Below are 25,410 nucleotides of genomic sequence, written 5' to 3'. Positions count from 1 at the left end.
AGACTTAATCCAAAAAACTAAGACTTAGAAATGCTTAGAACTGTTATTTCTATTATCTATTATAGTATACATTGAAATGGAGCAAAGGATCATGGTCTATGTAGTTCCCTCTGTCGTTTTTTAGCTAATGCTGCTCTATAACTCTTAATTTAAAGGTTGTATGGAGGATTTTTTTTTTATTTCAAATTGTCAATGAAAGTTTAAAATACCAGTACAGAGACGCAGCAGCCTCGTAATTATGATGACCAAAAAAAAAAGAATGAAAATCTATCAACTGTGGACGTAGTGAGGCCAGATAAACATCAGCCAATAGAAAACAAGGCTACCTCATTTCCTATTGGCTGTTAGGTTGTCAATCAAACTCCCTACGTTTCTAGTGTAACTGACTCGTCGGTGCGCGGGGATTACGTGGTTTATGCAGCAGTTTTTAGAGAATTTTTCCAACTGTAGCTTCCTCGCAATTCGCACAAAGTTTGTCGCGATGGCGGACGAGAATCAACGACCGGTTCGCTGTAAAAGAAAGTCAATTTTTGAGGTCGCTGAAAGAAGAAGAGAAGGGGAAAAGGAGCCAAGACAAACTGAGGTGATTCTTGGAGATTTCTTCCAGCGATTGGACGAATGAAGCGGATGAACGGTCTAAAAACTGATGCACTGGTCGATAAATTATTTCTAAACAGGTCACTTCAACAGTAATTCTGAACACGCACTGGATGTAAACAAGCGTGATTTCTAGAGTAAAGAGGCGGGAGGAGATGTTTCTACTGAAGGAGCGGTGGAGGAGGAAGGTGGTGTCACTCATGCGCAACATTTGAAAAAGGACCGTCACTGTATGTCACTTCCCTTAAAAAAATCCTCTATACAACCTTTAAGCAAAGAGACTTGTAATTCGATATATTGATGGTCCATGATACTATTGTGAGAACTTTGACGATACGATATCACGATATTCCGGTTATTGTTACATCCCTACGGGTCAGACCTGTGGAGAAGAGGGTCTGCTCATACAATGCAAGTATTGTTAGCTTTAAATTCACCATAAAAACACAATATTTGCAAGTTTAATGATATACTGTGAAACATTTTTGGGAAAGCATTAAGATCTCCACAGAAACAAGAAGTGATACGCTACACTACAACTCAGATCTGTGGCCCCTATTCACAGACAGGATTACTGTATTTTCATGGAACATTATAGGCCAAGCAATAACATCTCCATGGAGAAAAGTAGGCAGCGGAGCCTCCACCAGAAAAGTTGCACAGTGCACCTTTAAGGGAAACTACCCATCTGATAATTGGTATAGTGTGTTGCAATTCCCTTCATTTTATAAAGATAAGAAAAGTAATATTTTCAGTTCCGTATAAATCACACTGTTCATTGTACTGAGTGTATCTGTCACATACTGGTCTTTGATGTTGGTAAGTTCCTGATTGGTGGAGTCCAGTTGTTTTTTCCACTCTTCTCCTTCGACTCTGCTCCTCTCCAGCTCGTCCTCCAGCGTGAGCACAGAGGCGTTCACTCTCTCCCTCTCCTCCTCGATCTGCTCCTGGGACTGAACCAAAACAGCCACAAACAATCAGGGCTTGTTTACAGGTACAAGGACACGCTGTTCATTTATTTAATTGCTAACCTCATCAGCTCGTCAATTAGTAATGCCTCTTTGATTTTGTGCAATTGGAAGACTACTGAGTTAGAGACCTTGAGAAAACATCTGTACATAAAAACAATAAATAATTTGGTTCACATTTTGTCAACAGTTTTCAATGCACCGTATTCTTTTTAGTTGTTATGTCTTTGTTAATTTATTATTATTTATTGATTCATTATACATGCTTTTTGTGTACTAATTTAACTCGAACACCCAAATGTGAAAATCTTAAGTCATTAGTCTTGGTCTTAAAGGGGCACTGCGTAACTTTTCTGGGTGACGGTCTGTTACCTCTTTGTCTCCATGGAAATGTTGTTGCTTCGTCCAGAATGGTCAACAGTATTACCTTAAACGTATCTATCTCCATGAAGACAAAAAAGTGACACCACCGAGCCAAGTTACACAGCAGAACTATGGGGAGGAGACTGTACTCGTGTTTTTAAGCAATAAAAACACATGTAATTAAATAAACGCAAGACTACTGTGGAAAATTTTCTCCATGTAAAAAATTCAGATGACACACCCTAGATCGGAGAAGTTACTTAATGCACCTTTAATTAACATGTGATTGTTTTGCATGTTCCCATCCCACTTATCAATAAGATGTTCTTGTATTCTGCATTTGGAGTTTATAGCTATTAAAATTGTGTGAATAGTAGGTGTTTTTTTCTCTTATAGACTATTATACTTTAAATCTCATTCAATTTTTAAATGACTAATTGAGGCCAATGTAACATACACTGACATCAATAGTGTTTAGTCTATTATTACATAAGGAAAAGGAAGGAACACGTCAACATTTTAACTTTCAAATTACCACTGGAAACGAAAACACATCCATGAAGACAGAGCATGAGTCAGTTAAATCCACTCATCAAAGACTCTGTCAGTCTGTCACTTCCTGCTCTCTGGGCTACACTTTTCCCTGACAGTGCTGTTACTTTTCCTGAATCCTCATAATGATCCACACATCCACATCCATCCACTGAAATAACCTGCCAGGAGCGGAGACAATTTGACTTGGTTTTGCCTAGTCTATACCTGTGTTTAGTCCGGGTTAAGGCTGGCTTTGGATATCTCAGTTTAGTACTTGTTTAGTTACAGTTTAGATCTGGGTTATGGTGTGTTCACATTTGTCCTGATTCAACCCACTTTGCCCAGATGTTGACTTGGACTGGTCCACTTCTAGTCCTGGTTTAGTCCTGGTCCAGCCCAGGTTTAGTTACAGGTTTATTTAGAGGCGATAGCTCAGCTGGTAGAGCGTTTGTTTGATTGGCGGTTCAAATCCCACAAATAAATGTTGCCGTTATATCCTTCGGCAAGACATTTAACCCACCTTGCCCCCAGTGTCTATGTACACTGGTGTGTGAATGGGTGAGTGATTCCTTGATTTAAAGCACTTGAAGGTGAAAAAGTGTGGAAAAATATCAAAAAATATATCTAAATATGAGCTCATTTATCATTTATTTACAGGTTTGGTCCCAGTTTAGTCCCAGTTTTAATTTAAATTTTATGGTCTGTGTGTGTGTGTACAAGTGGGAACACAATGTGCACTGTTCTAGTTTGGTTATAGCATTGTGTATTACTAATTGAGAGCAGGTTTAGTTTTGACTATGTTGAAACCTGGTATAGTTCTGGATTAAAATCTCTCTTTAGGGTGTGTGTTCCGGTTAAATTCCAGCTCAGATCTTAAATCCTGGTTTAAACCTCCTTTAGACGAATTATAACAAGATTAGCACATGTCCATTCAAAACTTGTCCAAAAGTCATGCCTCTCCCAAAATAGCCTGCTGCCAAAACCACATTTGAATATTTCTTTTATATTTTCATGTTTATGTGACCTCGTGAAACCTGGAGTCAAACTTGCCACTTAATATGCTGGCACACTGAAACAGGAATGAGGAGACAAAGCCAGGATGAGAAATTGGCGTACGCAACTTCAAAGGACATGTGTTATCGTAATAAAATATTCACTGCACACTACAAGCTGTCAGGTGAAGCCCAAATGCTCCAGTTAAATCCTCTGAGGAGATCACCAGTGAATTAGGATTAGAAGTGTTGTGATCAGGAAATACACAATATCCAGTTTGCCCCAGTTTGTACAATGTATAATGTATGAATTGGGCCATAGGGGAAAGACTGCATTTCCATCAGTTATTGGATTAAAAATAATTAATCACTAAACCACAGTGGGAAAAAAGACAATAGTTTACATTTAAATACAGTATCTAAGCAGAGCATCCTAAAATATAATATATTTTTTCAATTAAGTTTTAAAAAAATATATATAATTCTTTAAAAATAATGAAGTAATTAAAAAATAATGACTGGCCCTCTAAAGGTAATTCTTCGGTTAAATGCAGATTTTGTTAAAAGCTGCTTATGTCTTAAATCAGATTAGTTTTTTTGTTGTAAACCAAAGCACTGATTGTTTTAATAAGATCATCATTACACATTAACATAATAATGAATATAATAATACCAGTAGTTTATATTTAATTTCATATATAAAAGTTGCATTGTGTATGGTTTATCAAATGCTTGTTTCCATGGAGATGCTATTGCTTTGTCTCGAATATTTCACAGTCTGGCATTAAACCTTTCTCTCTTCAGAGATCAAACCAGACCAAGTTACAGGCCAGATCTGTGGAGAGGCAACCCCATTCAGAGTCAGAATCTGTTATTCTAGGTATTTTTAAGCAATAAAACCACCTGTAATTGAATAAATGTAAGGTAAAGCTGTTTAAAGTCATACTGTGGAACATTCCAGGCAAAGCAATGACATACCTGAGAAACACGGAAGGGACAGGCCCCCAACAAAAAGTTACATACCGCATCTTTAATTGTGATAATGGGTTTAATTGTAATGCTCATGTTTTGCTGGATCTAGTCCCACCTGTGTGACCTGCTCCATGGTCCTCCTCAGGTTCTCCATGTCCACACTGTACTGTTCCCTCAGAGTCTCCATCTCGCGATCATGACACTCAACCTCCTCCTTTAGTGCCCCCTTCAGGGCAGTCAGCTCACGCTCTCTCTGTCGGAGCGTCTCCTCTTGTCGTTGACGTAGCATTGTGGCTTCAGCTAGCTCTGCCTGAAGAGACGCTAGATCCTGTGGTTAAATAAATCATAATAAAATTTGTATTAATTATTATTTTATTTATCTCAATCTGACTTTTTTTCTTTCTGATTTACTTGTCCTTGCATTTTAACATGATAACTACAAACATTGTTTAAAGGTGAACATGGGTTTAGTTTTGTTACACTTTGCTTTACTTTGCTTTATATTATCTAGCATTGGGACTACCTGAATTTATTCTCCAAAGTAGACGTAAGTCAATACAGCTAACTACCAAACAGTCACCAGGTGAAATTTCCCTCTAGTTTTAACTAACTAGTGAACAGTTCCTGCTCTTTAGCAAACAATCACTAAGTGAAACTCCTATCTAGGGTTAGACTAGAAAAGGCAAAAGGGTGAGATTCCCTGAGTATTTTAAATGTAAAGATGGGCTAAGACTTTCTCATGAGGGAGAGTAAATTCAAGGGAGGAGTACATCTCTCAAATTATGTAAATGTAAAATGTATGAAGAAAATGTATGAAGAAAATTTTTATTTTAGTTCTGTTCTGAACTGTGACAACAATTAAAAAAGTTTTTCTGATTTATATGCAGAAAATTTAGCTTAAGTACAGTGTGTGACAGCAGAAGTCAACTGTATGTTTGTGTGTTCTTGGGACCTGATCAGTCCAACTGTATGTTGTAAATTACGCTGTGTCACAAAATCAATACTGGAGCCTGTTGTCAACAGTGTCAGCAAGAAAACTGATTCACTCATTTTTAGAGTTCCTTCTTTATTTATGATACAAATTTTTTTTCCACAACAGATCTACCAACATTCTAGATATTAAAATGCAGGTTTTATTTTCTCAACCATGTCTAGCTTTCTTTGTTTTATATCATTGTTTAATATTTCTGCATGTTTTTATATTGTGTTGATTAAATTGAAAAGGGCTCTCTAAATAAAGAATGATTGACTGATAATTACCGTCTGTATGGAGTCTGATGGAGGGGCAAATTCAGAGACCCTCCTGAGCTCCTCCTGAAGCCCGGCCAGCTGGTCCTCCTGGAGACGCAGGCGGGACTCTGCTGCTTCACGGGACATTCGCTCCACTGTGAGTCTAAATGAAAGAGTTAATCTTAGAAGACTTTAAGATGAACTCTGCAAGTTTTCTGGTGGAGGGTCTGTCAAATACATTTTTCCGTAATTTTACTGCTTTGTCTGGAAAATTTCACAGTGTAGTTAAACCTTTCTATCATCATGGAGACCAAATCATACCAAATTACAGGTTAGTCTGTGGAGAGGCAATCCCACTCACAGTCAGAATGCATGTTTTTCAAGTTATTTTTGAGCTATAAAACCACCTGTAATTTAATAAATATAAAGTAGAGCTGTTTAATGTCATACTGTGGAATATTCCAGACAAAGCAGTGACATTTCCATAGAATCAAGCAGGTAACGGACCCTCAACCAAAGAGTTACATAATGCACCTTAGGATACTGATTGATCTGAACATAATAACCAAGGCTGATATGAGTGAACTGATGAGTGCACTGCCTATCAGATGTAGCTTTGAATTGTAATATGGGCATGTTCTACATTTTAGTTTTAATCTTTTAAGCATCTAAAGCAACATATTTATTGAGTGACTGTGTGAGTATTATATCAGTATTAACTCTTGTATTTTTGGCATCTTTTAACTTCTTAACACACACAAAAAAATACATGTGATACCTCTTCACAAAAATCACACATAGATTTTGATCTATCATTGTTTGTTTCAGCTTATTAAAGTAAAATTGTTATCTTAGCTTTAAAGTGCACTGTGTGACATTTCTAGTGGAGGGTATTGCTTTGTCTAGAATGTTCCAGAGTATAGATTAATCTTACCTATCACAAGGGAGACAACCAAGTTACAGCACTATGCTACATTACAGCTGAGATCTGTGGAGAATCATCCCTTCTATTCATAGAAGGAATTAATGTATTTTTGAGCAACAGAAACACCAGTAATAAATAAACGTTAGATGGATATGTTTAATGTCATATCATGGAATATTCCAGGCAAAGCAATAGCATCTGTATGGACACAAGCAAGTGGCAGAACCCTACCAGAAAAGTTGCGCAGTGCACCTTTAAATATACTAGCAGTATTAATGAATACCAAAAACTGCAAGAAGTTGTATCAAACCAGATGGAAACACAGACACACAGACAGTAGCAGTCTCCATGAATGCTTTTCCACGCCTATTAGTCTGGCAAATTCAAACAAGCACATAGTTTGGCAAAATAAACAAAAGCATTTGTATAAACATGCAGCTACAGTATTTAAACAAATAAATCATTGCATAAAACATGTGCCCTTCAAAGGACAGGTCTGACAGGATGTGGTTCATTTGTTAAATCACTCTTACTTAAGTTAAGGGTGAAGCTCGATAAGATCCTTAAACCACAACAGGCTGACAAGCAGAGCTGCAGAATCTTTCATTATTTCTGTATAATATATCTATATTTGCAAACAAATTATACAAGTTGTTGATAAAACCATGTCCTCCTGTCATTCATAGAAAACATGTAACATAGCAGACTGAACATTTTTCAGACTCACATTTGTATATAGCACTTTTCCACCTTCAAGACACTCACAGCACTTTACATCAAAGAACTACCCACCCATTCACACTCATACATTCATACACCAGTGTACACAGATACTGGGGGAAAAGGTGGTTTAACTGTCTTGCCCAAAGACACAACGAAAGCATTCATCTGTGGGAGCTGGAATAGCACTGCCAAACTGTGAATTAGTGGATCTGACCACTTAACTGATCCAATGATAAATCAGAGGCAAACAATCAACACTATAAGAGCTTTTGGAGGGAGTTTTACAAAATTTAAACTTTTTGACATTGGAAAAAGCTACAACAGAAATGGCATGTATTTTGCTGGTGCATTTCTTGTGGGTGCTGACTACCGATGCATTTTTCAGTCCATTAGGAAACCAAGGGCACACATTACCAATGCATTATAATGATAATGTGGTGCTTATGAGAACAGTGTCAATCAAGCGTTGGTAAAAATGACACAAAGACACCGCTAAAATATTAAAGGTATCACATTTTCAAGACCGTGTTTCATATGTTGGAGAGCTGGCTCCATTGTGTAAGTCCAGTGTCTACAAGTTTAATTGAGTTTATTTATGTTTCTTCAACATACAATGCAAAATCACCCATGCAATCAAAAAGAAATCATCTAGAGAAAAAACAGATCAGTAAGTCTGAATATTTATATTAAAACATCATATTTGTTCATGTTGAAACAAGTTAAATTGAATGAGCAATAGATCAGATTGAGATTTGAGTGAGGTAAAATGTTGTCACGTTTGACCCCTTTTTATTTATTGTAAATCCTCATTTAACCTTGAACAATTAGAAACCCAGAATGGGTGTTTGTTTTTACTTTTTACACAGAATACTTACTCATCATGGGCTAACTGCAGATCTCTCTTGTATCGAATGAGCTGCTCTTGGATATCTTCAAGTGAGTTCTTTTTCAGACTTCCTTCATTCGCTCCCGTCTGTTCAGAAACAGAAACCGAAGAGAGACAGAATTTCAAACTTTGCTACACAGTGTCAACCCCAGTTTGCATTATACGCTCTGTACACACGCCAGCGGTGTCTTTGGCCTAGTTTTTGTTTCAGTCAGAAATATCTGAGAAAACTGACTCTGTAGCATCAGCCAACCATCAGAAAAAGCTACACAAAATCTCTTAAACAACATGTGACAGGCTGAAGGGGAGCCGCTCCTCCAGTCGCCCACTTCATCAGTATAGCACAAGGGCTTTAAGTTTTACACAGAATATTATAGAGTTTTATTATAAGCAGCCTCCTACATGATCCTTACTGCAAAGCCAGAGTGGAGAAGACAAAAAAAAAAAACCCAAAAAAACCATCGCACTTACACTTGAATTCAGCATTAATTTATCTCAAACAATGACTACAACCCCCATGTCTGTGTAAGTTTTTGCTCTACCCCCATACATACACATGTGGAGTTAAACAGTCAATTTCTATAAAGAGTTTTGTTTGTTTTGGGAAAAAAAAATAAATCTTTTGTACATACAGACACAATGCAAAGATAGTGCACATTTGTTTTTCCACACAGCAAATTCAAAAGTGTTAAATTCACGGTGTAGATGTTGTTGTAAGTAAAGTAAAGAAAATCCAGATATGTTTCAACATAGTAGAGAGTTATTTCAACTATGACAGTGCTGTAGAGTAAAATAAGTAGTTGTTGAGTCACAGTGTTGACATAAAATGAGTAGTTGTTGATTCGCAGTGTTAACGTCAGTCCGAGGGGGAAGCATGGATCTATTAAAATAACCGTGTTTTTCACACTTTGGGGCTGCATTCATTCACTGTATTCACATTTCTTTTAATAATAACTTATAAACGTGCACACTTTTGTGTGGTGTGTTGAGGTAGGATAGTGTACCAAGTGGAGAATTATTAAAATTATCTGAATCAAAAGGTTACTAGTATTCTGTAAAAATAAAATATCTTCAAGTATGATGTCTTACCCAATATAATGTCTTAACATGCTATTGACCTTTAGTCAAAAAGAGTAATAATACTTTCTTTTATTGTATTTTCTTTAGGGTGAGTGTCTTGCTGCTGGTTCACATGCATCCCCAGCTCCTAAAGGCTACAGTGGAAAGATGAAGGCTCAAGCCATTAACCAACTCATCAGAGATTTGCAGGTATGTCATGAAATGGTTAAATGTAGAACTGAAATGTAATTTCATCAATAATTTCGTAATTGACTAATTGCATTTTATATATGTGCTAAGTAGTTGTAATTTTTGCCTTTAGCTCATTCTATTTTCGTGATTAATGGCATTTAGGTGTTTTGTTTCATGTGGGTCTTGCATTAAAAAATAATCTTTTCTAAGGGGCTAAATTTTTTCAAAATACCCTTCAAGTTATTTATTTGAATGGTTCCTATATACAAAAACATACAGCTCATGCAACAGAATAACCTGTTTAATAGGAACAAATTAATGATATGTGCACCATAATATATTTACTATATATTTACTTTTTAATTTTTATTCATGGCTCATTAAATATTGCATAGCCTGTTTTGCAAGGTGGTTACTTGAATATGTTATATTCATTCTACTCTATATTTTATTTTACAGATTTGTATGAACACATTTCTTGCTGGTTGAGCCTGGACAGCCTTTCTACCTGTGACTGAAGTGGGAATGACAAAGGTTTTTTATGTCATTGTTAACTGAATTTGGTGAACACTTCAAGGCACATGGTCCTCACTCTCACAAACTTTACACCTGTATTCAAAGAATTGTCTACAATGTGGACTTTAGATGTGTCAAAAGAAACCTCAAGAGTGAAAGACTGACTCTTGAGGTAAAAAGTTTCTGCACTGTTAATGTTTCATAATTAGCAGGACTGCCTCTATTGTGAACATTGTTATGTTTATATAATGGAGAGAAGATCTTGTTTCAAACAGTCAGACATGCTCCTCTCATTTTTGGAGATGAACATGCCTGAATTCCATGCATCCAACAAGATCTTGATTCGTCCATCGACTGCTTGCATTGAAAAATCAACTTTAAAAAAATAAATGACAATCATTGGGACCAACTGTTGAGGGCACAAAGAATTCCTGTCAGTTGGATTTTGCAAAAATAGTATTGTGTCATATGACTTATTTAAATTGTGTTGATTGTATGATGTGCATTGTTTTAATACAAGTTAAGTTGAAATGGAATTTTGTGGTGGTTTTCATTATTTTACATTTGTAAAAGGGATTATGAACTAGAATGACCACAGCATTTACACTGTATTTAGTCAAGAAAATGTGTTACTATTGAATAGTGTAACATGAAGAACACTCTGCATCATTTCTACTTCATAAAGTGTTAAAACATAGTAATATAGAGTTATTAGTTTTTCACTTTACACTAGTGTAAAAAAATATAAAATCTTAATCAGTGTCAAATTCAGCTATGAGTAGTGTGGTTACATCACTTTACCAGTGTTGAGCTTTCTACACTTTGGAAAGTGTAGTTTTAACTAATTTTACTGTGGACCTCATATGACATGGTAAAAGTGTTAAAATTAAAAATATACGAGTTGAATTATCACTCTTGAATTTGCTGTGCAGTTCTGAGCTAACATGTTTGAGAAGGGGTTGTGAGAGGTGTAGAAAAAAACAGTATAAAAAATCAGAGAAAAGGAGTATTAACTCTAGATACACTATTTGACCAAGTATTGGTACAAAAAAAATCACATTCAGAGACAGAAATGAACCTTCCCTCAATAGAATGATCTTGAGCTGTATCAGAACAAGTACAAAACCACATAGACTAGAATTGGCCCAATTAGCCCTTTTCATTTTTTGGGTATTTTAACTTAGAACATTATTTTCTGTCATCAACAGTTTTGCCAGATTATATTGCATTTTTAAGAAAAGATACTTTCATTAAGGTGTACTATGTAACTTTTTGGTGGAGGGTCTGTCACCTGCTTGTTTCTGATACATTGCTCTGCATGGAATGTTCCACAGCACCACTTTAAACAGATCTATCTTACATTTATTAAATTACAGCAGGTTTTATAGCTCAAAAATACCAAGAAAAGCAGACATTCTGACTGTGAGTGGGGGTCACCTCTCCACAGATCTGACCTCTAACATGGTCTGCTTTAGTCTCCATGCACATAAAAAGGTTTAATGCCATACTGTGAGACATTCCAGACGAAGCAACAACATCAACATCTTTGGAGACAAGCGCTGAAGCACTCCACCAGAAAAGTTACACAATGCACCTGTAAACCTGTAAAAATGCACTGAGAAGCTATATCAAAGCCTATCTTGTGTTGTTGTATTCTTTCCTTTTTTCTTTTTTTGTATTTCTGGTAGACTTCTGCTTCAGGGACACACAGAAGGGTCTCATTTCCACAGCACACGCAGAGAGGCCAGAGTCAAGTTACTGGGCACCTCTTGTCTCCTCAATTAACCAAAGGGAACAAACAGTGTCGGAGCATTAACTTCATTATCCTCCCACTAACACACATTACACCACGACTGCAGCAAATACGACAACAGGCATTTACCAAGACACAACACAGGCGCAGAAGTCAGTGGAGTTTACAATAGTGCTTCAAATATAACAGATAAGAGGACTTTCATTTGTCCAACTATGGGGATATTCTGCTGTTGCAACACAAAGTTCAAGAACAGAAGAATAGAAAATTTATAGATATAGAAATGTGCAATCAAAATGAAATAAGTTTTCTATTTATTTTGTTGTTGTTGTTATTTCTGATATGATTTCATTAATGTTATATGTTCCATTGTAAAAGAATGTAAATTTCTTACTTGCCCAAAATAAATACATAAATCTAAAATAAAGAAAAATAACTATTAAGAAGAGACTTGAAGGTGTAGTGTGTAACTTTTCTGATGGAGGGTCCGTCAGATGCTCTTCTCCATGGAGATATTATTGCTTTGTCTGGAATGTTTCGCAGTATGGTCTTAAACCTTTCAATTTTCATGAAAACCAAACAAGATCAAGTCACAGGTCAGATCTGTGGAGAGGCGACCGCACTCACAGTCAGAATGCCTGTTTTTCTAGGTATTTTTTAGCTATAAAACTACCTGTAATTTAATAAATATAAGGTAGAGTATGACATTAAACATGTCATACTGTGGAATATTCAAGGCAGAGCAATGACGTATCCATAGAAACAAGAACATGATGGACCTCCAACATAAAAGTTACATAGTATACCTTTAAATCCAAGCAAAAATAGAAATACTTTGAATAGAATTTACATGCAAAATGGATATAGGACAATCATATACAAAACTGTGTAAGTAAAGTAAAAGTATGAAGCAAACAAACAAAACTTCAATAAATGTTATTTGCATTGTTAGAATATTACCAAGTCCATGAAAAACACAAAATATTACATTAAAATCTGACAAATGCAAATGAAATAACATGCGAAATAAGTACAAAGGCTTTGAGATAGCATAACATCTAACTAGAGTGTGGCAAAAAGGATTTCAGCCCAGTACACTATTTGCCAAGTCTGCAAGATCTGAGAGGATGATATAGGGAGGGACCATTGCAATTTGAAAAGAGACTGCAAAAATATTCTGAAACAACATATTTGAAATCGTCAGACAGTGCTGATCTTATGTTTCGGGACAAGAACAAATCTCTAAGGGGGGACCAGTGTGTAAACAGCCTTAGGGGGATCATCTCACAACATCATGTATTTTGTCTGGGTCTCAAGATGTGCCTGTTGTTTCTTAAAGGGCCCAGATTATGCTATTTTCTGATCTATATTATAATGTTGTTTCCTCATCACAAACACTTGGAGTTGGGAGTTGTGTTTTGTTTCACTCACAAACCCTGCATATTTCGGCTGAGTTCTTCTCTTAAACGGAAAACACTCTGTTCCATCTTGTCAGGTCATGTGTTAATGCAGGAAGTGCTCCTTTATGTTTTTAAGCTCCAAACACCTTCACTAGAAACATTTGGATAATTTCAGCCCTGGAATTGCCAATCTATCCTTAAAGGGACAGTTTGGAATTTTGGACATAGGGCCTCATTTCCTAGTGAGCCAGAGTGTTGGAGACATGTGGAGACACTTTTTAAATATCCCATCCAGTCCTTGTATTTACAGAGGTCGCTGGTGCTAGGCTAATGCATGTCAATGGCCATAGTTATCCTGCCACTAAAAACAGTCTTACCCACTCCACAAAACACCCAAAGCAAATCCATTATTACGCCAGACTGTCGATGTGAATGTCTGTCTTGATAGAATCATTTTAGAAGTAAAAACAAGCCTTGAATTTGAAGAATTTAAGTCTGAGCAGCAGCAGTGAGTTGTACTTCTTGATAGAAAGCTTGGCAGCAGTGCACTGATATCACATAGCACCTATTTTACTGGCAAAGTAAAATACTGCTGCTGCTGAGAAAATAGTCCCTCAACATGCGACGAGTCATGCGATGCAAGGTTACTTTTATTTCAAACATTATTCTATTAACACAGACATTTATATCGAAAGTCTGGTGTAATAATAGACTTGCTTCGGGTGTTTTGTGGAGTGGGTAAGACTGTTTTTAGTTGCAGGCTAACTATGGCCATTGACATGCACTAGCCTAGCACCAGTGACCTCTGCAAATACAAGGACTGGATGGAATATTTAAAAAAGTGTCTCCACACATCTCCAACACTCTGGCAAACTAGGAAATGAGGCCCTGTGTCCAAAAATTCCGCACTGTCCCTTTAACAAAAGGTAAAAGGTAGCAATTAACATGACATCACAAGGTGGAATGGTGCAATTAGAGCTTTGGAGATGTAGACAGACTAATAAAGGATTATTCAAATATGTGTGAATGAAACAAAGCTCCGGGTCTGTTTTTGATTCTAACATGGCTTACAGCTCACAAGAGTCAATTTTGCATTATGTAGCACCTTTAAGAGCTTGATATGGCTATTAGGAAACCACTTCAAATCTACCAAGTTGAACCATTTCTAATGCAGCTTTGAGTATAAGGATCCATATAAGAGGGATATGTCCCTGCCTAAGCCTTTACCACCAGCTGGCTACAGGTTTCCAGTCCAACTCAATTATTGATAGCTCTCAGTGACTGCGCCCTCATCCTTACGGGACGGCCCAATGCGGATCTCCCCTCTGTGGGTGCCACGTTGCCATGATACGAGGCGGGCAAATGACTGCAACTCCGCTACTATGCAACCACAAAAGCACTAGATAATGAGGGTTCATGCATAGTCAAGAAGAGATATGAGGCAGGGCACCTTTGGCATGGAGATGTATGCAAAACTATGCAAATGTTGAGGAAGTGTAGTCAGTCCCCTGTTAAAATCCTATGTTGAATTTCATTTTTTAAGGTATGTATTTTTTTTTAAAGCAATACACAGCTATACAGTTCAGTGTTGTGTAACCTTAAGGTGAAGACTTTAATATAAGACCTTTGTGGGTTTTTTGTCTCTTCCTGCACGAACTTTGTTATCTAGTGTGCTCTTTTTATTGCTATGTATATGAGTGCAAAATAAATACATACAGGACTACATTCATATCACACTCCATACAACTGTACAACAACTCACCCTTATGTAATGATAACCCTATGTCCTGCCAATTATTATATCATCTTTGCACTGTTTTTCTTTACGACCTCTTGTATATAGCTGAAATATATTTTTATTACTATATTTCTACACTTTATTTTAATTTGTACATATACATTTATATAATTATGCCTTATTTGACTCCAGTCTCTTACTATTTTTGCTACTTATTTAGAAGGTATTATTACCATTAAGTCTAAAGTCTAAAATCTAAAAAAAAAAATTTTAATGCAAGGTTTTAATACGGTATCAATGGCATCACAAAGACAGCATGGCTTTTAATTATTTTAGACCTTGACGAGAAACATGACACCACAGAGACAAAGTGCGTGAAATTGAAACTTCATATCTCAATAACGAGGCCACCCACCATCTGTCAGCTTCATTACAGCAACTAGAAGAGTCAAAGTGACCCTTAACCCTTTTGTATAGCCAACATTAAAACACGCACTCTGCACAAACTAATTACCTATGGGGCACTCAGCTATTTATAAACCTTAATTTAGTTTCATTTGGCTTTCTCTCCATCATGTCGTAGGTGGAAGGGTTTAACAGCTAAACTGAATATTTTAATACTGTAACTAAGATAGATATATAAAATGGTTCCTAGTGCTTTATATGAGCCACAATGTAAATCTTGAGTACACAGTTTCCCTCTCCCCAGATATTTACTAGTACTTAATTCAGTCAAATATTAATTTTGTTATTGACTCTTTAATACATTCACAGCAGTATCTATTTTCTAACACACGCAACAAATTACTAATGTGTCTTGGGAGGAAATCTGAACCATTTGCCTCCCCCATCACGTAGTCACTTGAAAAGTTATCATTAAATTGGCATATGTTTGATTAAAGGTGCACTGTGTAACATACATAGTGGAAGATCCCCCACCTGTTTGTCTCGTGTCTCTATAGAGAAGTTAGGAAAAGTTAGAGAAGACATTATTCGTAAATCACAAAATAAAGGTGGCTTTGACCAATATTGAACATTAATGAGTATATTTTATTGTTGACTGAGTGATCGTGTCTCTCTATACAATTAGTATTACTCAAGTTTTAAACAATGAAAAACAATAATTGAACCAGCATTAAAAGGCTTCCATAAGTTGCCTATTTGGACATTAAATGTAGCCTATTTCTTTTTCTTTTCAGCATTCAATTGAACCAGCAACACTGGAACAAAATAGCCAATAAAATAATTACAAAAAGATTAGAAGTTATACAAAACATGCAACCCAGTCTTTGGGAAACAATGCTCCACAGTATACATTAAACCTATCTATCACAAGGAAAACAAGCAGGTTACAACACTACGCTATATTACAAGTCAGATCTGTGGAGAGTCGCCCTTATTCACAGAAGGAAGTATGGTATTTTTGAGCATTAGAGGCATCTGTAATGAATAATGAATGCTATGTATATGTTTAAAGTCATATCATGGAACATTCCAAGCAAAGAGATAACATCTCCATGGAGACAAGTAGGTAGCAGATAGCCAGGCTGGCGCAGCTAGTGCCTCTGCTCAATTTAATTTCTCTCCAGTGACTAGGTAAGGACTCGGAATACACTAGACGGTTTGCAAGAACCCCGGAAGTTGTGGACTGCACGCCGGCCAATCAGCGAAGAGCTGTGAAGCCATGATGTCAAACTCAAGCTCCTGTCTGTGTCCCTTTTGTGGTACAGCGCAACAGTAAACAAAGTGGTCGAGATGAATGTAGACGAAGTCAGACATTCTGTGCTGGCAACAATTCCCGAGATCTGGGATTTAAAGCCGAAACAAAGAGAATGTTTGGTGAATTTTAATAGGGGGAAAGACGTTATTGCCCTTCTTCCTACGTGATTTGACGTATTACATACCTCACGACCAAATAGCGGCGATTAGTTAAATAAAAAAACTACCCGCCTACCGTCAAGCAAATGAATCCTAATGTTGCGAGATCAGATGGTTTCCATGAATTGAAACCAGCTGATGAATCAGGTTAGGTAGCAGACCTTCTACCCGAAAAGTTGCAGAGTGCACCTTTAAGCATTCCATCTCTGATACAGCCTTTTCCATTTAATATAATACACATCAGCTTCATATAGTATGTCTACATTTGAAAAAAGGACTGATAAAAAATGTTCTTGCATAAAGTAGATACTGAATAATTATCATTCAGGTAAATTGAGCAATGTTTGACTCAGCACAGCAGTAATTACACCTCGCCTATTTCATAAGCTTCAAATTACTATAATAGTAGTAACAACATTCCTACCTTTATGCTTTTGGTCGTCTCATAGACATTATTGGCTTTTCTTCTGAGCACCATTTCATTCTCATTAGATCTATAAGATAAATGATAATATAAATGACAAATAGAGTACAACAATTATTGACAGTTTTGAGTCTTGTCTTGACATACCCTTCTTTCAGTATGTTGAGAATTGCCTGCTTGATCCGGGTTTCCTCTCCATCTGTGCTAAAGCTTTTTGGCAGAATCTCCTTCAGAAATGATGACAACAGTTAAGCAAAAGAAACATATTGAAAGCTAAATTTAAACTCCAATAGACACTTACAGGCTTTTTTGATATTGCTGGCGGCGTGTCCTTGGTAACAAACTTCCCTTGTGGTTTATAGCTCAGTTTTGGGGCCTCAAGTGCACTTACCTTAGCAACAGTCGGTGATTTTCTACCAAGACTATTATTATTATTCAGTATAGAGTTTGACGAAGAGGAGAGCGGTGGACCATAAGGATTCACAGTGGGAGATGTACTAATAGGTGAGGAAATTTCAGTTTGTATTTCTTTTCTTGCATCCAGACTTCTTGATCGTCGACGTTCATCAAATTTCAGTCTTTGCCTTGCTCCAGTGCGCCCCCTAGTTTGCTGAGCACTACCTGACGTTGAATTAAATTTACTAATCAGTTTGTTTATAGGGGCTAAAGACTTAGTGTCAATAGCTGGAGCTGGGGCTTCCTCTTCAAAGTTGGGAGGGTCCGGAAATGTGTCCAAGGAAGAATCGTTTTTATTTAGCGAGTAACTAGAGCTTTTGACCCCCTTTGGTCCAAGTCCGTTTGGTCTGACCGGTTTTAGTCCGGCTTCATTGTACTTTTCTTCACTTGTTTGGTCTTTGTTTGCCTCAGTGGCTTTAATCTCAACTTTTGTGTGCCCCTCTAGCTTCTTAGTGGGTACTGCCTCATCTTCACCCTGTGTCCCAGCTTGGCCATCTCCTGGGGGTCTCCTAAGAGGACTCCCAAAAATCTCACCTATCTCCTCTTCAGCGGCAGAAACAGGGGAGGGAGAGGAGTTGGCAGTTGGACTATAAGGGTTCACAAAATCTGGAGATTCTTTGTTTTTTGCAAGTGTGCTGTACGGTGAAGGTGGTCCGGAACTGGGAGAGGGGGTGTTAAGTTGTACGCCATATGAATCTCCTTTCTCTCCATCTTTTAGAACGACGTAAGGCTGCCCGGAGATGCCCTGAACCCGGACAGCGACTCCATACTTGTTGGCAGGGGCAGAGGTGGGAGGGGCTTTGGTCTTGTCTGGGAGACCACTGCCAGCATCGTGGAGATCTTTGATGAAGCGGATCTGAACGCCGTAGTCCACAAGCGGCTTCCTGTCACCAGACACACTGCTCATGGTTGTGCCCTTGTTTTAGAGATCCTCCTGGAAAATAAATTTAAAATAATCAGTCAATAACAGTTTATTTATTGCCAATTCTCAGAGGGTGTGTGTTTCAGATTCAGATTCTGAAAACTTTATTGGTCACAGAGGGCAATGCATTTGCGGCATTCTCAGAGCAGTTCTCTCTTCTCACATACACACAAACACACAGCATATTGATCCGTTACAAATGGAACTCAAAACTACAATATATATTACAAAACAAAACATTCAAAAAACACTACCATCAGTTTTTATGGTCAAAGTGCAACAGATGAAATTTGTAACACGGCAATGTAAAGAGGTTTATAAATGCATATTTGTTTTGAAAAGTGCCAGAAAAATACAGCTTTTCTGAATTAAAAAGAAGATTCAATTTCAGTAGATTACTTTATAATAATACTTTCCATGGTAAGTTTACATTTCAAGTTACATCAGCTGCCTTAAAGCAAAAATGTTATTATTTTTTTGCAATGCAAAAGTGGAAAATTATGTTATAACAAACAAGGTAAAGAACTGGAAACATTCAGTAAGTCTGTGAAAAGATATTGTAACTGTAATTTTAACAGACTGCATAGCTATCCCAATTTTTTTCTTTCTACATGAAATGAGAATTTAAGTTGGATCAAATGTATTGATATTTAAAGACACAACTTGATGAAGCTTCAACCAGTCACAAAACACAGAGCACGGCAAAGATACAATTATTTTTTATTCAATTTGGGAAAACTGAAATGCCATGGATGGAATTTACTCAACACTTCTGTATCTAAAACAACAAGCACACAAATTAAACAACAAAGTGTAAACAAACAATCAAATCAAATTCTACAAAACACATAAAAACTGTTGACCCAAATATTCATTGAACTCTCAAGTGAAACTTGAATAAGTGAATGAATAAGTGTCAGTATTATAATCTCCTTTTCATTTATACATATTTGTTGCTTTTGGGGGTAATTTGCCTGCCTACCTATAATCATATAATCTCAGCCCTGGAGTCCTTTTGTGTGAACCAAATTCTTGTTTCCAGGTGGAGTCACCGTGACGAGGCTGAAAAGTCAGCTCACTGGTACATCTTGATAAAGCTGTCATCTTCCCAGAATGCATTGTTTTCATGCCAGGCCAAAATATTCCACTGAGGAGCTCTTTGTGCACCTCTAGGCGTGTAACTTTTACTTACTATGGGCCAGAGAAGAAGGTAGAGAAGCAGCTGGGAAAAACAAAGTATTATTATTTTTTTGCTTCTATTATAATATTGAATGTTAATAATCATATTACACAAAATTATTTGTCAACTATGTTTTGCAGGATATAGGCATACATGAATGTTTGTGGGGGTACCTTGTGAAATATTAAAGCCAAAATATTATGTATAAAGAGCCACTGGCTAAAAGCTCAGACGGTGACTACACAGTTGTCAATATATTTGCACTGCAGAGCTGCCACATTGACCCTTTTCAATCAATAAACCCATCAATTCATCAAAATGGGGCTTCCTGAAAATGGCACACAAAATATCACTATGTAATAATGTACTTGTACCAAATAATTCACATAAAAGGAAGTCATTTGACCAGATGAATCATACAGTAAAACTAACAGCATTCAATCAAATCATATTACAGGATGGAGATGCATAGGGATACTTTAGATGCCAAAATAGAATTAAGTTACTGAATTGTCACATTTGGTACACTGGAGCCCTGGGGCATGGAGCAGGCAGCACTGACACCTTCTCTCTCACAGTGAGAGAGTTTAGGGGTTGAATCTGGGTTGGGTAGAGCTGTGTTCTGCGTGTCAGGGTGGGCTTCCTGGGTACATACTCAGCGTCCCCCATCAACACCTAAACCTACAGAGAGGTCCAATCTTACTCCTAGGCAATTCTGACCAAAATCCTGGCTCACGATCTGGTTATGAGTCCCCCCTTGTCCCCTAACGAAGAAAAAAAAAAAGTACATTTACATTTACAAAAACATACTTTTACTTAAAAGTGCATTGTTGTTTTGTCTGAAATGTTTCTATCTTCATTGAGACCAAATCAGACCAAGTTACAGGTCAGATCTGTAGAGGCAAACCCGCTCACAATCAGAGGCTGTTTTTCAATGGATTTTTTTTAGCTATAAACCACCTGTAATTAAATAGATGTAAGACAGAGCTGTTTAATCTCATACTGTGGAGCATTCCAGGCAGAGCAATGACATATCTACAGAAACAAGCAGGTGACAGAGCCCTCACCAAAATGTTACATAGTGTACCCTTAACATTTACATTTTCTTAACTGGTGCAATTCGCCTACATGTTGTTAAAGGTCCTCTTCAAAGATACAATTTTCCTATTGAGTAACCCTATACCAATTTTGTCTCTCATTGAAAGACTGCACTCATCTGAAGTCATTAATAATTTTAATATGTGTGGCTGATGAGGAAGAGGGCGGTGATGGGACTTTGGGACTGTGTATACTCATGCTTTTGTCCTGGGTCTGTGGTGCATTAAACAGCAGGGCCCATGTCAGGACAGGGCCTCTGCTCTGGCTCTCTCCGTTGCCCACACTTCAGAGGACTCACTCAGGCGTGCACTGTTTACTTTGAGACGTGGCGCTGCGCTATAAACTAACTCTAGCTAAGGCATCCACACATCAATAAATGTTCACCCCCATCATCCATCTAATAAGCAATGCATCCAAAAATGACTAAATATAACTTGTGTATAATTTGGTGCAGATTCAGATGTGTTTAGATCCTGGGTTTTCTTTTGACATATTGAACTAAGGACCTGAAGATTATGTTTATTAGATTTCCCAAGGAGAGGACTGTTTTCTTGGCAAATGTACAGCAGCCAGTGTTGTGTTTCAAGTTTTGATTCTCAGCTGAATACGTGTACATATGTACATGTGCACTGATTGATGTATCTTTGATTCATATTTGTGCATATTAAGGCAAATGTTAATATATACTGTATTTTAATTTGAATTAAGAAAATTAGGAAGGAATCCTTTGCCTGAAACCCATGAATTCTTTCAAAATCACCATGAAGGAGCACATGTAACTTTTCAAGTAGGGATCTGTCACCTGCTTGTTTTCATGGAATTGCTATTGCTTTGTCTGGAATGTTCCACAATATGGCATTAAGGTCATCTGTCTTCTCGCGTTTATTCAATTACAGGTCTTTTTATTGCAAAATTCTTACAGTTGAGTTGCTCCACAGATCTGACCTGTAACTTGGCCTGCTGGCGTCACCTGCTTGTCCTCAGGGAGAGAAGTGTACCACCACATTCTGGAAAAACACTTGGACACAGGCAGGCTGTGCACCCTTAACAAGAAAACTTATATTGTGCACCTTCAAATAATTTTTGAATAAAAATGTTTCATTTTGTCTGTTTTTTGTGTGTTTTGAAACCTCTGCTTGACTTTCCCAGCCAAGTGAATTAAACGGTAACTAGCCCTATGTGTGGACAGGTTATAGTGTAACCAGCATGGCTGTTTGACTAGTAATGAGGTTAGATTAGTGAATCAAAGTCAGCCTTTGTCTTTGTCAAAAACATTCCTGGGATTCCAGAAGTTTTCCGTAAACTCTACATCGCACGTGCTTTGCATTAGTAAAATAAGGGCAGATTAAAGGAGGAAAGAAGTGGGATGTCATCAACATAAAGCCTATGCTTATTGTCAGTTTAGGCTCATTGTACACAAGAATAAAGGAGATTAATACACAGGATGGAGATTGACGAAGGCCAAACATAGTGCATAATTCTGATAAAATGCATCACTATTTCCAAAAATGTCAAATACATCTTTGATGTTTTAAATCTTACATAACCCATTTTATTTGTACAATCAGAGGAAATTGTAAAACATAAGTGCAGATGTTAATACTTGTATGTTGGTTAATGTGTGTCTCCAAGTATTAACCTTGTAATAACCATATAAATGAGTGTAGAGGACCCAGTCTCTAGTCCAAAGTGGCTGGGATAGTCTTAGCCCAGTGCTACAATTACTCACTAATCAAAACCATTCAATAAGTTACTAGCACAAATTATTTAAGATATTATAGGTCACAAACTGACAATTAAACATTTTACATTTTGAAGTAAACTTTCTGGAATTGTTACACTTTCATTTCAAAGTATTGTTCTGAGTTTCTACTAAAAATATATCAGTTAACATTATAACATTTATAAGATCCAGTTGTCAAGGAAGCCAGCCCCATAGCAACAACTCTCTCAAAGCTCCCAGGTGTAAACATGTTCCTTTGGTAAATACTCCAACAATAGCCCAGTTGTACATCACTATCTGCCCAGCACCAGCAGCAGCGCCATATAGGCCACAGGAGTTTAGAAGTACAGGGCTCCTTATGCTGAGACTGAGCATATCAATATGAATCAATTAATTGATAAACTTGATTATTATAAATGTCACAATACTAACATTTCCAACTACTTTAATATTCAACACACTTTGATACCACAATGCTAAGAGAAAAACAAAAACACCCTTCTTGAGTGTAAATTCAGCACAAACTAATAGTTTGCTTTTTCATGCCACGTTAACATTAGACTACTTGTTTTACAATTGTAATCTGCTAGACAGTATGGAGTAAAGTGAAAAAAACAAAACAAAACAAAAAAAACCCAACAACATTTAATTGTGAATTATGTGAAATGTGAAACACAAACAAGATATGTCAATGACAACCTTAAGTCCTGTTGTTTTTGTCCGGGTGTTGGTTTGGTTTATTTAGTTCTATTTTTATTCACCGTGGTGATTTACGATTTAGTCACGTCTTTGTTCTTACATCCATAGGCTACTGCATAAATCTCTTGGTCTGGAGTCTAATAACCTATCTCTATGATGAGATCATCAATACATACTATTCTTCCTACATGTTTTACAGCAGCTTCACCTCGTGCTCTCTCTCATTCGGTCATGAGAAAAGGCTATGTCAATAGAGACAGGAATGCCACCGAACGGGACAGTCCACCGCCGCCACTCTTCCTTTTCTCCACCACCAGCAACATCTGAGCCTCACTGCACAACCTCTTTTACACATTCATACCTACAACACGTGTCATCTTGTGTTCCTTCAAAATTTTCACTGCCTTTGGACATGACAACAGAAAGGAAACATACTTTTGCACAATCTATGGCAGCTTATCATAGAATAAAGAAAAAAGTGGTATTAATATGCTTAACTGGATTGATCTATAAAATTACACATGGTATTATCTATGTAACAACCTTATGTAACCTTAACCTATCCTAATATCCAAACATACTTAAGTACCAGTCCCGAAGCTACTGCTGGACCATATCTTATTTGCTTCTGCACTCTAGATGTTTTAAAGCAGCCCACTGCAAACCATTAACCTATTGATAACACTAAGTTATTCTTTTATATGGGCTATGAATTATCGCTAATCATTGGCTGGAGCATAATTTGTACTCAAGAGTTTAGTTTGAATGGTATTTTGAAATGCCAAGTACTTAACAGGCCTACATAGGCTATTTATGTCACTATAGGCTATGTACTGTAGCCTATAGGCCTACAGGCTACAATAAACAAGCTGTTGTGTAAAGCAATAATAATAATAACAACAACAGCGGCCTTTCAGTTTCTCATTAAATGCTTTGTTTACATTGATACCTTGAAGTGTATAGCCCCAAGGACATGTTAGGTTAGAACTATTTTGTAGCAGTTTAATAGGCATATGCACCTTTCATCTTGTTTAATAGCCTTGGCCAAGTTATTTTTAGGTTACTAATTGGGAGAATAAAGCATTAGCTTCAAGAGTCCTTTACTATGTGTCAACTTTGGTGAATAAGAAACAGCTGCCAGGAGAGCAGAGTATCCAAGTGCACCTGCCAGCCCTCCACCATGGATCCGTTGCGTCACACCCACCTATCCGGTAAGTCAGTATCGGTGCGCGTCGAAACCACCGGGTTTGTTTACACGCGCCCGCGAGCCCCCGTCCAATCCACAGCAACAAGTCCAGCCACGGGTCTAAAATAGCCCGCCTGCCTCACAACGAGACGCAGTCGCATCCGATTTGAAGTGTTTACCTGCGAGAATAACCTCCTCTCATATCCTCTTTACGCACCGCCGTCACATCCAATTATAAGGACACCTGAGCAGTATCCAAACCCGTGAAACGTGCGGGACGAAGCAGACTACAAAGCGTGTTTTTGACAGGGGAGGGGGTCTTTAAACCCCTGCCAAGTCCTATCACAAAGCCACAGGTGTCCATTTGACCAATATCTAATCTAATGTCCACTCAGCAAACCGCGGTTTACAGTGAGCACACTTCCCACAGTGCACTTGAATCCCAACTCCCAGCTGTACCAATATACTAGTACTCACTTATTTCTGTGCACCCGCGAAGACAGCAACAATCTCCAGTTTGAATACGCTGTGTCCTCTTCTCCTGTTAAACGTGCGTCTGAAGGCTACGCCAGCCCCTCAGCGCGCACTTGGTGGGATGAAAAGATGGTACTCAGAACTGCATGAACTACGGACATCGCTCCTCTGTGCAACCTGTTGCCAGAATATGGGTAAGACACGAACCCGCCTCAGCACCGACTCCATTGGTGGGAGGTTCCGTGTGGGCGTGGCTTGTCAGGACTCAGGTCTCTCTCTGAGTGTAAGGCTTTTTGATGGTCAAATCGCACAAAACAAAGAACCCAGCATGAGTTTTGTATAAAGTTGTTTCTCATTATACGCAAATAACAATAATCAAAGTACAAATGCAATGATATAATTAGCTATTAAAACATTATCAAGTTAATGAACCTCTTTGAAGTTATCAAGTTATGCCACTGTATTCTGCCATTTCAATAAAGGATTTCAGGTTGCAATACTGCTAATGCCTTTCTGATCTGA

General features: G+C 37.5%; 1 protein-coding gene across 4 annotated transcripts in view; it reads right to left on the bottom strand.

Annotated features, from left to right (window-relative positions):
• The window catches only part of cgnb (cingulin b), a 41,492-nt gene extending 16,398 nt beyond the window's left edge, over positions 1 to 25,094 (bottom strand). For 2 of the 4 annotated variants that reach the window (XM_055157673.1, XM_055157674.1), the window contains exons 1-8: positions 24,892 to 25,091; positions 17,452 to 18,540; positions 17,298 to 17,377; positions 17,151 to 17,220; positions 8,180 to 8,277; positions 5,687 to 5,819; positions 4,542 to 4,754; positions 1,402 to 1,550 (exon numbers count right to left, since the gene is read on the bottom strand). In XM_055157673.1, the coding sequence (XP_055013648.1) occupies positions 1,402 to 1,550; positions 4,542 to 4,754; positions 5,687 to 5,819; positions 8,180 to 8,277; positions 17,151 to 17,220; positions 17,298 to 17,377; positions 17,452 to 18,513 (1,805 nt within the window). In that variant the 5' untranslated portion in view covers positions 18,514 to 18,540; positions 24,892 to 25,091. Of the gene's footprint in view, positions 1 to 1,401; positions 1,551 to 4,541; positions 4,755 to 5,686; positions 5,820 to 8,179; positions 8,278 to 17,150; positions 17,221 to 17,297; positions 17,378 to 17,451; positions 18,541 to 24,891 lie in introns of all 4 variants that reach the window. The other 2 variants (XR_008632749.1, XM_055157671.1) reach the window with 2 other exon arrangements.
• Positions 25,095 to 25,410: the final 316 nt, after the last annotated feature.

Source organism: Boleophthalmus pectinirostris, unplaced genomic scaffold (genome assembly GCF_026225935.1).
Source record: "Boleophthalmus pectinirostris isolate CB_2022bp ecotype Guang Dong unplaced genomic scaffold, ASM2622593v1 HiC_scaffold_21, whole genome shotgun sequence".
In the NCBI taxonomy this organism is placed as follows: domain Eukaryota; kingdom Metazoa; phylum Chordata; class Actinopteri; order Gobiiformes; family Gobiidae; genus Boleophthalmus; species Boleophthalmus pectinirostris.
This window is presented reverse-complemented; position numbering and strand designations above follow the sequence as displayed.